The following is a 17515-nucleotide window of genomic DNA, read 5'->3' on the forward strand; positions in this document are numbered from 1 at the left end:
GGGGGGGGGGGGGGAGGGTGCACAGTAGGGGGAAGGCATGAGGAGGAGGAGTCCTTCACAGCTCTCTTTGCCCAACTAGTTGAGTGCGAAATCTCAGCCCTGGAAGTAGTGTGTCCATTTGTGGAAGATGACAAGCTGTTTAAGGGCTAAGGGTCTTCCTGGGCACAGGCCTGGCATTGCAGGACATGCTTTGTCTGGGGTCATGACTGGTTTCCCCACCTTATATCTCCCCTTCCCTGAGAAGCAAATACCCTTGTCAAGTCCTGGAAACTGGGGAGTGCCTTCTGTCCCCATGTGCCGTGTTCTCTCTCACCTAAATCTAATCCGCTTCCCTAAAATCTGCCTGGTGGAAGGGGATAAGTCAGGCTACAGCCTGGCTGTTAGCCCTAGCCATAGCAGTAATTCCCTAGATGACCTTGGGGAGCCTGCATCTTGTGTTAGGCCTTTATTTTCTTCCTTGTGCAATTAAGATGGATAATTCTGGCTTCTTACCTCGAAGGGTTGTGGTAAGATTGATTAATCAGACTGGGGAAAAAGGGAATCTGAAGTGATTCTGTGTCTGAAAAATAAGGGCAACAGCACTGCATTTACACTTGGATTGGTGAGCTTGCATCATTTCTTCTTCAAACATGCATCTGTTTGCATGTGTGTGTGTGTGGGCTGTGAGTATGTGTGTACTCACACATATGAATATGTGAGTGTGGTGTGTGTACACACATTCATAGGGGAAGCGGCTTCACAGCTCACTAGTTGTCCACACTTGTCATTTGTCCACCTCATGGCCTCCCCACCCTGTTTTGTTCTTTGGATATAAAGGCTCTGGGCTCCCTGTCCTGTCTTATAGACTTGATCTTGGAATCCCTTTAGCTCCCTGGGGAGATGCCTGAATGGCAGGTACTAGAGAGGAAATTAAGGCTGAATGAAAGATAGTCATTTTCCAAAAGCCCAAGACATTAAGGCCCTAGTCTTGCACCTCTAGTCTCCTTGTCCCCCTTTTCTCCCTGACCCTGCCCTCACCCTCTAGCTATGCTGTAAGTTTCCTAAATTTTGCCCTGTTCCTTCTCACCTTCAGAACCCTGTACCTGCTCTTTATCCGCTTTGTTTGGACTTGTCCCTTTATCCCTTCACAGAATGCTTCTGAGCTTCCTTTGGGAACCAGCTTACAAGTACTTCCCTTACCTTGACATCCAGCCCTGCCATGGATCCCCCACAACCCCCCATTCTTTCCCAGCGTTGGCACACAGCACACCTTACTATAATTGCTCATTTCATTGGGTACCTTGCTGCCAGAGTATAAACTCTATGAGGACAGGGCACTTCTTGTCTTACTCGGAATTGCCTCATATAGTTTCTGCTCTCTAGTTGAGCCTTGGTACATATTTTAGTTAATCATTAATGAATGAGCAACATGATAAATGACGGGTGAGTGAGAACATAGTGCTCCTGATGCCCATGTGCCTTGCACAGTTGAACACACATAGCTCTGCAGTCCATGGGATCCCTTCACCACCACCACCACCATCATGCTGACAGCCTTGATAGGACAGCAGGCTCATCTGGGCTCCTCTGCCTATCTTGGGATTCAGCTTTGTCCACCTACCTGATTGCACTTCAGAGAAGACAAAACCAAGAGCTCAGATTTCTAAATATTTGCTGCTGGGAAGCACTGGGAGGGATCTCAGGCAGCCTCTGAGAGAAGTGCACTTCACCCAGCATAGCTGCTGGGGCTGGTGGCATCAGTGGCACCTCCAATTCGTCTCTCTCCCCTACGGATTCACGTTTGAGTGGGACTCAGCCAACTTCCAACTTCTCACCTCTCCTACCCGTCCAGGTTTGGTCATGGTCCAGTCCACAGGGAGGAGCTGCTCCTCTCCCCACTCCCCATGTCCCACCCCACCCATCTCCCACCCCGATCATTCCCTGGCTCCCAGGAGAGCCTCCCCTCTCCAGCTCCCAAGCTTCCACAGCTGCCTTGGCTGCAGGTTTGGAGGAAGCAGGCTTGCTGCGACTGACGTCTCCACCTGCTGGCCGCCCTGACCCTTTCTGCCTGCAGCTCTCCATCCCTGCCGCCACTGTCGCCGTTACTGTGGCGGCTGCTGCTGCTGCTGCAATATTCTATAACCCAGAGATCCTGGGTGGGAAGCATGGCCCGGAAGATGGCACAGTGTGCTCCTCCTGCAAGGACTTACCCCTGCTGGATGCTCTGAATAAGGTTCCCCTGAGAAAAAGTCCAAGGGGGAGGTAGCTAACCCTCTGACTGTGTTGCTGTCCCCCCCTAGGGACCCTTCCATGAAGACTGAGGCAGGCATAACTGCTGAGAGCCTGCTGACATGACATCGGCCACGGAGTTTGAAAACGTGGGCAACCAGCCACCGTACAGCCGGATCAATGCCCGCTGGGATGCCCCGGACGATGAGCTGGATAATGACAACAGCTCAGCCAGGCTCTTTGAGAGGTCCCGGATCAAGGCCTTGGCAGGTACCATTTGGGGCCATGGGGGTTAGAGGAGCCAGTCTCATAGTCCCAAGGTTCAGTCTCTTCCCTGCCTGTGGCCAATCCTCTGTGTGCATTGGCGTGAGCCCTGGCAGGGGGGTGATGGAGACATGGTTGTGTGGCTCAGGTAGATTTGGCCCTGTTGGGAGGGAGCAGAGGCTTCCACGCATGCCCCGGTTCATCCCAGGTGGGAGGTGGTGACAGGTGGGCCCTGCCCTCTGCCTTATCCTGAGTGATCTGTGGCCAAAGTCAGAACTGAGAGAAAGTCCAGGAAAGGAGTGTCTGAGGGGCTGGACGGCCAGGCAGAGGTGCATGCAGCCTCATTATGCACCTCAGTCTCCTGTCTGGTCCTGGAGAGAGAAATGATCATTCTCTCTGTGGTCCTAAAAGAAAAGAGTGGTTTGATTGGACATTGAGAACAGATAACATCCTCCCCACACTGGCTCAGGAAGCAGGATTTTCTAGATTAAACCTCTTATCCTTAAACTGGAATTAGATTTTTACTTAGATTTGTAATAGATTTGTGTGTGTGTGTGTGTGTGTGTGTGTGTGTGTGTGTGTGTGTGTNCCTCCTACCAACCCCTGTGACCACTGCTTCCCTGGACCCTGGTCCAGGGTGGCTATATTCTGACACTAAGTCCTTGGCCAATAAAGAAAGTTTGAGTTCTGTGGGATAGTGTGTGGGTGGAAGGGCTAGGGGTAGATTCCATCATCTGTTCCACCAGTTATTAACCTGAATCAGACTTGTTTCCCCATCATCACCTTGTAAGAAGAACCCACACTAACCCATAAGCACTTTCTGGAGTGATTCTCCCAGTGCCCCATCACTCAGTGGTCTTATCTGAAGTTTCTGGTAGTATTCTTCTACCTTCTCCCTCCAGTCTGCTCCCAGATGCCTCCAATTCCAGCTGACCTTGAGTCATGAGCAGGGCCCTTGGCCGCTGTGGGACCATAATTACCTTTCATCTTAGGAGTATCTGAGCTTCCCATTACCATAAAAGGAATGGGGTGTCTCATTCCCTTGTCATGATGGGGATTCCATGTCAGCCATCAGCTTTTGTGTTCTGGTTCTTTGTGGGGAACTCCTCTTCTTTCTCCTTCATCCACTCCTCCCCATTCCCTACCCTTAAAAATTCCCTCCTAGGTTTCCCTTGAGGACAGATAATAACACCAATTCCTTGCTTTGCTTATGTAATCTTAACCTCTTTAAATAAGCAAACTAGGAACCTTTGTCTTCACCAGTCTGTTTTACCTTCTTTCTGTCTCTGAGCTAGCTAGGCCTGACTGCATTGACCCTGGTGATAGAGATGGAGGGAGAGGGGTATCATTTTCCATATGTCTTGTCAAGGGACAGTACGAGTGGGACTGTCTTTTTTGCAGGGATCCCTTTGATATGTTTTATAGATACCCTGTTTTTTAAGAAACCAAGGAAAACTCCATTTTAATAGTTATTTATTATACCCCTACTATGTGTAGAGCTAACCCCCTGACCAGACAAGAACATGGAGGAGAAAACCACAAAGATGAATTCAACACAGTATCTGTCTCTAAGGAGTTTATGATCCACTAGAGAAATGAATAATGTTCATAATGAATTAGCACAAGTACAATTAGAGAAGAACTGTAGGAAAGACATATAATTAAGTAGCAAAGAGAGAGCAAAGGAAGAGATGGAGGGAGAACTGGGGACTCGTTGTGGAGAAGGCCCTAGGGAACTGAAGGGTACATGAGATCCTGACAAGCAGGTGGAGTACAAGTTTATCCAGTTGGACTAAATGAATGGCAGCCAGGTCTGATGAGCAGGTTGGAAAACTGGTGCAAGTAAGTTGATCAGGTTGTTGAAGAAAGAGGTTCCACCAGCCCTGCCTGTGTCTCACCAAGAGTTTGCATCTCATCTACCAGAGAATTCTGAATACCCCCCTCCAAGGAGGAGGGGGGGGCACAGAGCATAGAATTACATGCCTGGACCTTAACAATTTAGAACACCTGGCTAACAAGCAACCATCGAAGTTTGGGGTCCATTTGGGGTTTTAAAAAACAAACAGAAACCTAAGCAGTCTGCTGACTTTTCTGAGAGTCCACTCTGCATAAGCTGTGGGATAAGTGAAAGTTGTGGGAGGGGCCAAAGTAGAGAGTTCAGGTGGACCCATTCTGGTGGGTAGGCAGAGCAGAGAAAGGGCTGTCTGTCTCCCTCAATTTTAACTTCTTGACGTTTTTCTCTTCAGTATTGTCTTTGGGGCTGCCGTGGAAGCCCAGGCAGGGGTCAGCCTTTCCAAAGAGGCTGAGGAAGAAGCACCTCTAGTTCCTATCATTTCTGCATTCTCCACAGCCACTCCCCCATGACTGAGCATATGACGGCAAGGAAGGCATTTGGTCCTGTGTCTCTTACTCTTCCCTCTAATGCTACTACTATGGGAGGATGGTTGAATCAATTTCCTGTCTTATAAAATGGGGACAGTAGTTCTTTCCCAAGGGTCTTGTGAAGATCAAGTAAGATAAAGTTTATGAAAGTTTTTTATTAGTAATAAAATACTAGGTGAATGTTAGTATTTACAGGAAATCTTACTAATATCTTTCTGTCTCTTCTTTTAACTTCAGACATTCACTATCATTAACTCAGTCATAGTCCCAGTTATCCTGGCCTCTTCAGGGGCCAGTTTCTTCCTTCTTAACACCCCCTCCTTTGTTTCTGAAGGCCAGGGTTGGAAGGAGCCAGGGACCAGAGAAACTCTTGTGTTGCAGCTTTTGGCTTGGTCCCCAGAGACCCAGTGCCCACAGGGATGAAGCCCCATGCTGTGTAGATCTTTATCTTTAAGGCTGCCCAGCCAGGATCCTAGCTGTGTCTCTGCCATCAGCTGAGTGACCTGGAAGGACCAAGAAACCAAAGGATGATGAGGCTGGTTAGATGCCCTTCTGGGTATGGCAGCTTCTCAGGGTCCTTCTCCATGTAGTGACCTGTGGTTAGAAGTCTTGCAGTTGGTTAACAGGACTCCATTTTTTTTCTGCCTCCTAAGTCAACTTCCTCTCAGCTCCAGAGGAAATACTCCCTATTTTACATTTCAAGTCATTCCCAGCTCTTCCTCCCTGGACTGATATAAACAAACCATCTGGTTATTCTGTGGAAATTGCCACATTGGTATACAAATAACTGACCTCTCTCCAAATGAATCACTGTGGATTTGACATTGTGGGTCAGCCTGACTGAAATGAAGGAGAGGTGGGCAAGAAAGTGCTGCAGAAGGCTCCTGCAAATAGTAGGGAATGGATTTGACCTCAGCAATGCCCAGAGAGGAATATTTGCCCAGTAGGTCCCTGGCAGATGTTAGCTCTCAGTGTCAGCCTCTAAACCTGGCAGCACTTGATGAGGTTAAGTGATGGGTCACCCTGAGGCTTCTTCCTGAACAGGGACCATTCCCTGCTTTGATGACTGCCTCTGGTACCTTCCTACTTTTAGGACTTGCTTTGAAAGATTAGAGGAAGGAGAACAGTTGAAACGCTCAAGTTCTAATTCCTCCAAGAAGTTCCAGCCTTCAGGTTTCAGTAGAAAGGCTTCCAGTGTCTCCTGGAGTCACCCTCATTTTCACTCGCTCCCCCTTTCCTGTCCTCTCCCTTTTCATACTGGGAGCCATTTGGTAAACATTTGTGGCTGTCTGGATGAGGGATGAGGCACTGCAGGCTGCAGGGAATTTACCAGCCAAATGCCTACCCTCTGTGCTCTCTCTCCTGATCCCAGAAGAGGCCTCTGCCTGCCTGTGTACCTCCTTGCACTTGGCTGTGTACCCCATGATTCGGAGTAGATGTGGCCCAAGTGGCAGAGGAGGAGTGCAACAGAAAGATGCCCCTAAAAGAGAAACCTTGTGCCCTAGCTGAAATGCACTCACGTTGAAATCTGGGCATCCCAAGTGCCACCCACTGCATGACTTCCAGCTCATCAGAGCACAGAGGTATCTGGAAGGTCATGGTACAGACAGCAGTGCAAGGCTTCTTAAGATGATCTGTGAGAAGGAGAGGTCTCAACATGTCCTTCATCATCTTCTGTGGCCTATTGAACACAGAGCCATCCTTTTAACATTTTTTTATTTTTTTATGTATATTTTGAGAGAATGAGAGAGTGTGCACATGCATGAGCAGGGGAGGGGCAGAGAGAGNNNNGGGGGAGGGGGGAGGGAGGGAGGGAGAGAGAGAGAGAGAATGAGAGAGAATCCCAAGCAGGCTCTACACTATCAGCACAGAGCCCAACACGGGGCTGGATCTCATGGCCTGAGCCAAAATCAGTAGTCTGATGCTCAACTGACTGAGCCACCCAGGCACCCCCAGAGACGCCCTTTTTTCTTTTTTAAACTTTATTTTGCTTTTTTTTTTTAATTTACAAATAGTTTATTGTCAAGTTGGTTTCCATATAACACCCCGTGCTCATCCCCACAAGTGCCCTCCTCCATGCCCATCTNCACGATCTCACGGTTTGTGGGTTCAAGCCCCACGTCAGGCTCTGTGCTGACAGGTTGCTCAGAGCCTGGAACCTGCTTCAGATTCTGTGTCTCCCTCTCTCTCTGACCCTCCCCTACTCATGCTGTCTCTCTCTCTCTCTCTCTCAAAAATAAATAAAAGATTAAAAAAAAAAAAACAAAGTGCACAAATTGTGTAGCCCACTTTGGCTTTGCCTTTAAATCATAATCCAAGTGATATTTCAAACTAGAAATGCCTTTCCTTTCTGCATTCTGTCTTTATAACCTTCTTACTAGATGGAAGATGAGGTCAAGTGGTGAGGTTGGTTGAGGACAATTCAGAGGACACAACAGGGCAGCAGGTGCACAGCAGGCTGTGTCCCTGTGCTCTGAAGCACAGAGTTGCTGCCACTTTGAACCTTGAACATCTTCCAGACCCACTTTGCCCCAGCCCCAAGGTTAAGTTCTGTGGTTGGCAGATGTTCCATCAAAGCCTTAGGACGAGGGGCCCTCAGATCCTGCCACTCCCTGCCCACCCACGTTGGCTCCTTGGAAACTTCAAAGAGAGGGTACTATTGGCTCCTTCCTGACTTTGGTGGCAAAAGGTCATGCTTGACCTCTCTCTGGACCTCTTTCTCCACCTGCACCAGAATGACACTGATTTCCAGGTGCCCCAGTTGCCTGAGAAGGGCTTTGTATCCAGAGGATGAATGATTTCTTTCAGAGAGCAGGATTTCACCACAGTGTGTGGTGGGCAGGGTGGGGAGGTAGAAGAGTGAGGGTTCAGCAGCTTCTTGGCAGTGTATTAAGTTGACAAGTTCAGATGTAGCTGCTGGAGACCATCAGGTGTTAATGATCTGAATGTCTCTCTTAAGCTACCTGTGAGAACAAAGATGGCATCATTAATGGGGGTTTTTAAATGTTTTCTTCTCCAACTTCATAACATGGAGTTCTATGTAGAAACCATATATTAGGGACATATACTATTCATGGAAATATGTGTAATCATCAGCAATCATTTTAGTGTATAGTCAGAAGAAAAAATAATTGGCTCAGCAGCTTTTCCTTGGAGGTCAGCCATTGTGAGTTTCCCCTGCTTTCCTGAGACAGGCCACTGCTCAGATGAAACTGCTAGTTACCTGTGTAGACAAATCCACATGAGAGGCCAGCAGGCCACCTGTGCTGTGTGGTCCAAGACAGTTCCCCAGCCCAGGACACAACACTTTCTCCCATTGTCCTCTCTCCCCTCTTGATAAAAGCTGTTATTCCTCTCTGAGAACGCTTTGCAGAACCAAGGCTGTTCCCATTCCCTGGGTGACTGCTATCTATCATCATGAAGATGCTTTTCAAATATTAATACACTGAGGTTAATAATAAGACTCTCTCCTCCCCTTGCAGTGCAGTCTGAATGAGCCATGGTAATAGCCTCCTCCATCTTTGGGACATTCCTGTGGGCTGTCGGCTTCGTTCCCAAGGGCAGGCTGTGACGCCAGGCCTTACGGTGCTCACAGCTCCCAGAGCAGCCAGCATCCATTTCCCCCTTCTCCAACTGGGTGCTCTCTGCATGCTGTTTGGCTGAAGAGGTGCCAGGAGTGTTGTTTCCAAGCATCTGTAGCAGTTGTTCATTTTCCTTTTTTTGTGTGTCACTGAGAGAGAATGACAAGGAAGCTGGTAGTAGCTGAGTCTCTGGGAGCATTTTGCCTCCAAACCCTTTAGCTTTCATACTCTGGAAACCAGATCAACAGGAGATCTCATTTTACAATCTAGTGAGAAGGAAGTGGATCAAATACTCACATGTGTCTCTGTACATATAGACATATGCACATGTTGACAAATTATGATAAATTCCATGAAGATTTATTGAGAATTATGAGTTTCTAACATAACCTGCAGCCTATAACTCATCCAAGGAGGGATAGGGCTTTTTGGAGTGAGAACTTGGGGGGAAAGGTAGGTGGAGATGGGAGTGGCAGGCAGGAGCCACATCACAGGGACTTACAGCCCATTGGTATCTTCAGGGTCCTGGCGAGAAGCAGCAGGAAACTCAAAAGAGGTAGCTGAGAAATTTTATGAGGAGATTATTTGCAAAGGGGTGGCAAGGTTGAACAGTCAAAGGGTGGGAGCTGTAGCAGGGAGAGCTGTAGGCTCTCAGGACAGGACCTGTGGCCTTCAGTAGAGGACCAGAGGGATGGAGCCACTCCCATCGCCATCACAGTGCTCTGGCAGGGAAGTGGCATGGTTACATTTGGGTTTTTAAAAATCCCTCTGACTTTAGCGGGGCCAACAGGTTGTGGGGAGCTTATGCAAAAGTCTGGGAAGAGAAGACAGCAGTGTGAACCAGCTTGGTGGCCATCGACAGGGAGAAGTGGTCAGTCCTCACATTACATTCTTCTGGCCTCCTGTTGCTATCATGGGCTTTCTCAAGTTAGGTGATCTTGGCCAAGTCACTCTTCTGCTCCTCACTTGTAAAACAAGAGGCTCGAGCCAGATGATGCACAAGACCTTTCCACGGCTGGCAGCCTGGGAAGAAGCCTCCTGTTAGAGTAGTGCTGACCATATACTTCTACCCTGAACTGTGGAGCTCTGGTTCCTGGCTTAGAGAAAGGGAATCAATGCTTTTTAGCAAATTAGTAGATTTTCCAGAAATTCTCTCTCCAATAAAGCCTAGGCTGAAATTGAGTCCTGGACCATCTCAACTTCTCGGGCCTTGTGTTCTCAGTGAGTGTAATTTCTCCCTGCAGCCACCACCTGCATGCATGACAACGATGCTCGGTGCTTTTTATCCAGATGATCTCACTGACCCTTAACCACTCTGAAGTAAGCAGGGGATAGCTAACACCATGCCACTTTACAGATGAGGGAGGATGCACAGCGGGAAGTGCCAGTAGAGAATCCCAGGGATTTGAAACCATCCTAGTGCTGGGTCGCCTGGGTGGTTCAGTCAGTTCATCGTTCAGCTCAGGTCATGATCTCACAGTTCATGAGTTTGAGCCTTACTTTGAGCTCTCTACTGTCAGCACTGAGCCCACTTCCAATCCTCTGTCTTCCTCTCTGCCTCTCACCTGCTCACATTCTTTCTCTCTCTCAAAAATAAAGAAACTTTAAAAAATCATAATAAAATCACAAAATCATTCCAGTGCAGTTGTGGTTGCAGCATCTGGGCTTTCTTGAAAGTCCTTCACACCCGCATTATGTACTCCTTTGCATCCCACCCAAGATACCTCTTTTCATTTTCCTTCTACCACCAGCCTCTTGAGCCCCTTTGATCAAAATCCTGAATTCCTTTTTACTTTTGTCTTACAGCCTCTGAATATTCTCACCTGCTGGGGGCCAGCAGACCCTTGTTCTGTGGTTGTCCAGATCAGCTCTGGTCGTTTCATTTCCATGGGTCACGTGTCAGCTGGGGCCACATCACCTCAAGCAGAGAGTTCTGCAGCTGCCTCCAAGCTGGCGCTTTCACCTCTCCTCATCCAGTCCCACTTACCCAGGGCAGTTAGCAAAATTGTCCCCCAACAGGTTTTTAGTGAGGTGCTGCTACACTTAAGAAGTTCCAGGCTTTTCTTTACCTGGAGTGCAGAGTTCAAATTCCCTAGATTGTCCTTCAACCTCTTTGCTCTGGGGAAGTTAACTGCTTTTCACCCTTGCCCCCCAAACTTGCACACCTGTGTGCACACATACAAATTTGCCAGTTTCTGTCTTGAGGACTTTGAATAAGACCCCCCCTTTTTTCTCTGTCATTCTAAAACGATGATCACCCAGAAACCTCAGATCAATACTTCAAAACACTTTTGTCTTCTTCAAAAACATTTTTTTTAATTTAAACTGGTCTATGATAACTTGTTTTCTTTTCCTACTATATATAAAGACCCCATTTTATTAAAAACAAAATTAGAGTGAGGGGCTCTTGGGTGACTCAGTCCATTAAGCATCTGACTTCAGCACAGGTCATGCTCTCATGGTCGGTGAGTTCAAGCCCCACATCGGGCTCTGTGCTGACAGCTCAGAGTCTGGAGCCTGCTTCAGATTCTCTGTCTCCCTCTCTCTCTGCCCCTGCCCTGCTCATGCTCTGTCTCTCTTTCTCTCTCAAAAGTAAACAAACATTAAAAAAATAGGGTGAACACTTTTATATCTTTAAATATTTTTGTTACACAAAATATATTTAGTATAGAGAAGATTAGAAAAATAGATAAAGAGAAAACTGAGGACATTGTTAATAACCCCTATAGATATTTTAAAGCCTATAAATATGACTGTGTGCATATATGTGTAAATATTAAAATATGATCTATAATACTACAATCTTAGAATTTTTGCCACTGAGCACTATACTGTGAATATCTTCTCATGTCAGTAAACATGTAGATTATCATTTTCATGGTTGTATAGTATTCCTTCATATTAATATGCCCCAGTCTAGTTAACTAGCATCTTAGTGTTCTACTCTGCTCACTTTTAAAGTCAGTCTTATGGGCTCTTTGCTTGCCTTTGCAGACCTGTAGTAAGCATCCTAAAGTTCTCACTTAGAATCAACCCTAGCTAGGTATTAAATCTTATATGTGAGGAATCCTGTTTTAGCTGTTCACAGTGCTAGTGATGAAAGCTGGTTGTTTGAAAGAAAAGTTCCTCTCCAAACTAAACTACAAGGTAGAATTTGTGCCACCAACATCATTTATGATGTGTTCCTGAGGGTTTGCCCCTATGTGAGGTTTTATGGGATTAGCATCTGTATCTTCAATGTTGTCACAAGTTCATGGTAGTTAAAGCATCACTCATTCAGGTTCCTTAAGCTCTTGGCTTCCTGACGTGAGAAGTAGAGAAATCCCAAGCTGTAAACCTATAAAGCATTAAAGGATTGGTTCAGACCCAGGCCAGTGGTCCATGGGCCTCCCATGGTGCCTTTTCTCCCTCTTGTCTTTCTGTCCAGCAGCTTTACCTATACCTTAGGGCTAGGTGCTGGCAAAAATGCAGGCTTCCTCAAAACAAACAAAACAAAACAAAAAAACCCCAGAAAAACCTACCTTTTTAAACTTTTCATCAGTCATTTATTCCTCAGGATTTATGAGCTTCATATACTATTTTTCTTCATGACATTTGTTGTTTCTTATTATCAAAGTAATACATGTTCATTGCAGAAATTTTGGAAACTACAGATAAGCAAAAAGAAAGTCACCCAGTCTTACCACTGAGCACAACATCCAACTTAAGCTTTTGTTTTTAAATGGATATAGCTCTTCAAGACTGGGGTCATATTATGCATGTTATTTTCCTTAAAATGTATTATAATATCCTTTCCTGCCATCAAAAGGTCTTCTACAACCTCATTAATATCTTCATAAATGTAGCAAAATTATCATATAATCCCCTGTTTTGAATATTTAGGTTGCTATTCTCTGCTCTTTTTTTTTTTTTTCTTAATTTATTTTTAAGAAATCTCTATACCCAACATCGGGCTCTAACTCACAACCCTGAGATTGAAAGTCGTATTCTCCACCAACCAAGCCAGCCAGGCACCCTGCTATTCTGTGCTTGACAGCAGATTTTTTAACAGACAAAAGAGGGAGAGATAGGAAGCACTCAAGGAATTTTATAGTAAGCTAGGGCAGATATAGATGAATGGGCCTAGAATTGGGTGATTGAGGTTCCAAGATAAGCTATTTCAACTTTACCGTTTGACTTAAGAACAGCCAATGTGTAATAGCGTTTTATTTTTAAAATGGCCCCACTGGGGAGTTTTGATAACAAACTTCCCCAGTGCCCATGATGTCAGGAAGTGAAGCAGGAAGTAGGTGAGGCCAATGGCAGGTGTGCTGTCGCCAAGGGAGGAGGGAAGCAGAAGGAGGAGCCAAGAAGAAGCTTGGAGAAGATAGAACACAAGAAAGAAAGGGAAAGAGCCTTGACCCCAAGGGGAGAGGCCTGTGCTTTAAAACACCTGTGGAGGATAGTCAGAGGGCAAGACCTGGGAGATTAGCTACATGGTGGTCAGGGATGCAGCGTGAGATGACCCCCCCTCCCCCCCCCCGCCCACAGGACGCCCGNTGTTCTCAGGGGATGTAGGACATGTTCCTCACCTCATAAACCTCCTCCCTCTCTCCCTTTCATCTCTCCTGTGGCTCAGGTGGTTGACCATGCTTGTGATTTTTGTTTGGTGAAAAATCCCTGAAGAGGACACACAAGGGAACCAGGCTACCTTGGAGAGAGGAGGAGAAAAAAAGCAGCTTAATGTTTTCTTTAGAAAAAGAAAAATATACTTCTGTATTGAGTAAATAATATATACATCCAGTGGATAAAACTCAAAAGATGTATAAAAGGGCAAAAAAGGTTTTATTCCCATTTTGGTCCTTCAGATACCTAGTTGTTTTCCCATAATTAGTGTTATCAGTTTCCCATGCATCTTTCCAGGCATATTTTATGCATATATATATTAGCAAACAGTCTATATTCTTTTTTCCAGCCTTTTTTCTTTTTCAGTATACATTGCTCTATGTGTTTTCCCCCACCCAAGGTATATTGAAGATTGTTTTATATTAATACATAAACAAGCTCATTTTTTATGGCAATTAAGCAGCCTATCATGGACATACAATTTTAATTTAACTAGTTCCCTATTGGTAAACATTTTCATTGTTTCCAGTCTTTCACCATTTTAAAAAAATACAGTAAATAACCTGATACATAGATTAGTTCCCAAATATATGTTTGTCTGTAAGATATAGTCCTAGAAGTGGAATTACTGGGCTCAAAAATGTGAGTATATATAATTTGATCAGTCTTGTCAAATTGCCTGGTATACCTTCTCTAGCAACATATGAATGTTTTTTTCCCCACACCCTTAACCAAACACCATATTTTATCAGACTTTTTGATCTGTGCCCACCTGGTAAATGAAGCACAGTGTCTTGATGTACTTTCATTGTACTTTTTGGCTTTTAGTATGAAGATTTTCAAACATACAAAAAAATAGAGATAAAAGTATAATGAATCCTCATATAGACTTAACTACTGTTAATTTTTTATTATCATATTTGCTTGTCTATTTGAGGGTTTGAAGTATTTTTTTAATGTTTTATTTATTTCTAGGAGAGAGAGAGAGAGACACAGCATGAGCAGGGGAGGGTCAGAGAGAGAGGGAGACACAGACTCTGAAACAGGCTCCAGGCTCTGAGCTGGCAGTCAGCACAGAGCCCGACGCGGGGCTCGAACCCATGAACCGCGAGATCATGACCTAAGTGAAAGTCAGACGCTTAACCGACTAAGCCACCCAGGCGCCCTGGGTTTGAAGTATTTTTAAAGTAAATTGAAGATTGCCATGACACTTTACCCTAATATTTTAGTATGTACCTCCGAAAAACAAGAACATTTCCCACCTTATCCATAATACCACTATTACACCTAGCTTTACCCCTAGCTTACAGCTATGTGCTGGCAAAAATGTAGACTTAATAAAATTAAGATCAACTCTAATATAATCTAAACCCACTTAATATTCAAATTTTCCCAGTTGTCAAAAATGTCTCGTATAATTAATCTGTTCAAACTAATTAAGGACCATTTATTAAATTTCGTGTATATGTTTATACTTTAATTTGTACTTCTACGAATGGCCTGGACAATTTTCTACACATCAAAGAGAACTTTACAGTTTTTTTCTATTAACTTTTTGTTCACAAAATATGTCCATTTTGCTATTAGATTGTCAGTCTTTTACTCATTAATTTGTATATGTTCTTTATATCCTAAGGGAATTAGCCCTTTGAAAGATGTGAGTTACAAATATCTTTTGTCATTTGTGTGACTTTGCTTTATAGTATTCTAACCCACACAAGTTTTTTTTTACTTTAATTCATAGAAGTAGAGGTTATGACTTTTTTTTTTAATGTAGTTTAACTTTCAATCTTTTATTTTCTGCTTTTTGAATTCTGTATCCTATTTAGGAGGACTTTTTCTATACCAGCATCATTAAAAGCAAAAACAAAAGAGTTCAACCGTGAATGGTTTTGGTATTTTTATGGTGTCATTTTTACCTTTTCAGTTTTTATCTAAATGAAATTCTCCTGAAGTGTGAAGTATAAATATAAGTTAATTTTTCCTGGATGGCGTCTAATTTTGTCCATACCCTTTACCCAATAATCCTTCTTTCCCCTTTATATTTGAAACACCACCTTTATCAGATATCAAATGCCTATCTGTGCTTGGGACTACTTCTGTTCCATCGATGTGTCTATTCATATGCTAGTAGCTCACAGTGTTGTCCTTGTACCTTTAGTGTGCTTTATTATCTGAGAGAAAAACACCTGGGAAGGTCTGTTACTCTTCTTTTTGGAATTTTCCTAGCTAGTTTGTTTTTCCAATGAATTTTCTCATAGCTTCTCAAGTTTCCCCCAAATTTAAGTTATAGAATTTAAATACATTTAAAATAATATTCAGTATATAGATGATTTTCGACTAAACTGACATCTTTATGATACTGAATTTTCCTATTCAAGATTTGTATGTGCCTTTCCACTTGTTCAAATCCTTTGTATACCTCAGGAGACTTTTAAAAAGGTATTCTTGGGGAACTTGGGTGGCTCAGTCAGTTAAGCTTCCAACTTCGGCTCAGGTGATGATCTCACAGTTCTTGAGTTCGAGCCCCACATCAGGATCTGTGCTGATAGCGAGGATCCCGCTTTGGATCCTCTGTCTCCCTCTCTCTGCCCTTTGTCCGCTTGTACTCTCTCTCAAAAATAAATAAGCATTTAAAAAAATGGAATACATATTGTGAATCCCTTTAAAAATATATAAAGGTGTTTATGTAGATTTTCACACTTCTTTTTAAGCTGAAACACTTATTGTTATCATTATCATCGTCATCATTGAGGGCTTTATAAACTAGTGACTCAGGAATCAAGCTTTCCATGCCTTCAGTGGTTTCTTTTGCTTTTAGGATTAAATCTAAACTTCTTAGCCTTTCCTTCTGGACTTCCCATATTCAGTTTAAAACCTTTTTTCCACACATTTTCTTCTTCTTTTTTTTTAAATATTTATTTTTGAGAGAGAGAGCGCACGAGTGAGCACAACAGGGGAGAGGCAGGGAGCTGGAGGGTGGGGGACAGAGGATCCGAAATGGGCTCTGTGCTGACAGAAGAGAGCCCAATGTGGGGCTCAAACTCACGAGCCATGAGATCATGACCTGAGCCAAAGTCGGACACTTAACCGACTGAACCACCCGGGCACCCCTCACACGTGTTTTGTTTTTTTTTTTCCCTCACCTGTAGCTACTCAGCAGCCCCTGAACAAGCTCCATCCTTCCATGTCTCTCTGAGAACATCTCTCTTCCCTGACTCCCCTCCTCCTCTGCCTGTCCAAAGAGGTTTTCTTTATGAGAAACTCCCCTCAACTACTCCAGTTAGAAATGACTTCTCTTCCTTTTGGCCCATGGCCATTTACTATACGTGATATAGTATATCTGGTAATTAATTCAGTGTCCCCTTGTGACAGCTTTTGTATGTTTATTTTAAAATGAGCTGTCCTTAGAAGTCTGGATGGCTCAGTTGGTTAAGCACCTGACTTTAGTTCAGGTCATGATCTCGCAGTTAGTGAGTTTGAGCCCTGTGTCGGGCTCTGTGCTGACAGCTCAGAGCCTGGAGCCTGCTTCGGATTCTGTGCCTCCCTCTCTCTCTCTGCCCTTCCTCAACTTGCATTCTGTCTCTCTCTCAAAAATAAACATTAAAAAAAATTAAATGAACTGTCCTTTATCTCTTGTGTGGCTACAGAATTAACTGTTTGTGGGTTCTTGTTTCCTCAACTAGATTATAAGGCCTTTGGGGAGAGTGAGTCTGCCTTGTGCTCCCACAGCACCAAGGACAAGACCCTGCACATAATAGTTGTAGTAGTGATGGGGCATCTGGGTGGCTCAGTCAGTTAATCATCTGGCTTTGTTTGGCTCAGGTCATGATCTCGCAGTTAGTGAGTTTGAGCCCCGCGTCGGGCTCTGTGCTGACAGCTCAGAGCCTGGAGCCTGTTTCAGATTCTGTGTCTCCCTTTCTCTCTGTTCCTCTCCCACTGGCACTCTGTCTCTCTGTCTCTCTGTCTCTCATAAGTGAATAAAGATTTAAAAAATAATTTAAAAATAGTAGTAGTAGTGATGATAACAGTGATGGTACCATTTAGGCTAGCTTTCTGTGTGCTATAAACTCACTTATTAGCAGATAACTATTTGAACCTAAGTTTTGTGGGTCTATTGACCTCAAACCAAACCTTGGAAAGGAAGTGTAAATGAAAGTTCACCCAGTCACAATATTCAGACACATGTTCTAGCCAGCTGGTCAGAGAAAGTGAGTTTTCTAGGGGAAGTCCTAAACTGTAGGAAGGACTGAGGATTGGCCGCATCCTGGGAAGGAAAGGGAGAGAAAGACCAGGCAGGAATGGAGAGGCCCTAAGCTTGAGGGCAGCAAAGGCACAAGGGTTCTCTGAGGCTCTGGTGGCTTTGAGTCAGACCATGCTGGTGCACTTGCTTCCTTTCCTGGACTGGAAGGATTAGGGGTCTACAAATGAGGTCTGGCCCCTAGCTAGCCCTTTCTGAGGACTCCTTTACACAG

At 44.6% G+C, this 17515-nt stretch overlaps 1 protein-coding gene across 1 annotated transcript in view; it reads left to right on the forward strand.

Moving 5' to 3' along the window:
* The first annotated feature begins 2330 nt into the window (after positions 1–2330).
* The window catches only part of SPTB (spectrin beta, erythrocytic), a 76539-nt gene continuing 61354 nt past the window's right edge, over positions 2331–17515 (forward strand). Inside the window, exon 1 of the mRNA XM_077767182.1 lies at positions 2331–2478. Coding sequence (XP_077623308.1) covers positions 2331–2478 — 148 coding nt within the window. The remainder of the gene's footprint in view (positions 2479–17515) is intronic.

Source organism: Crocuta crocuta, unplaced genomic scaffold, assembly GCF_008692635.1.
Source record: "Crocuta crocuta isolate KB4526 unplaced genomic scaffold, BGI_CrCroc_1.0 scaffold55, whole genome shotgun sequence".
Classification (NCBI taxonomy): Eukaryota; Metazoa; Chordata; class Mammalia; order Carnivora; family Hyaenidae; genus Crocuta; species Crocuta crocuta.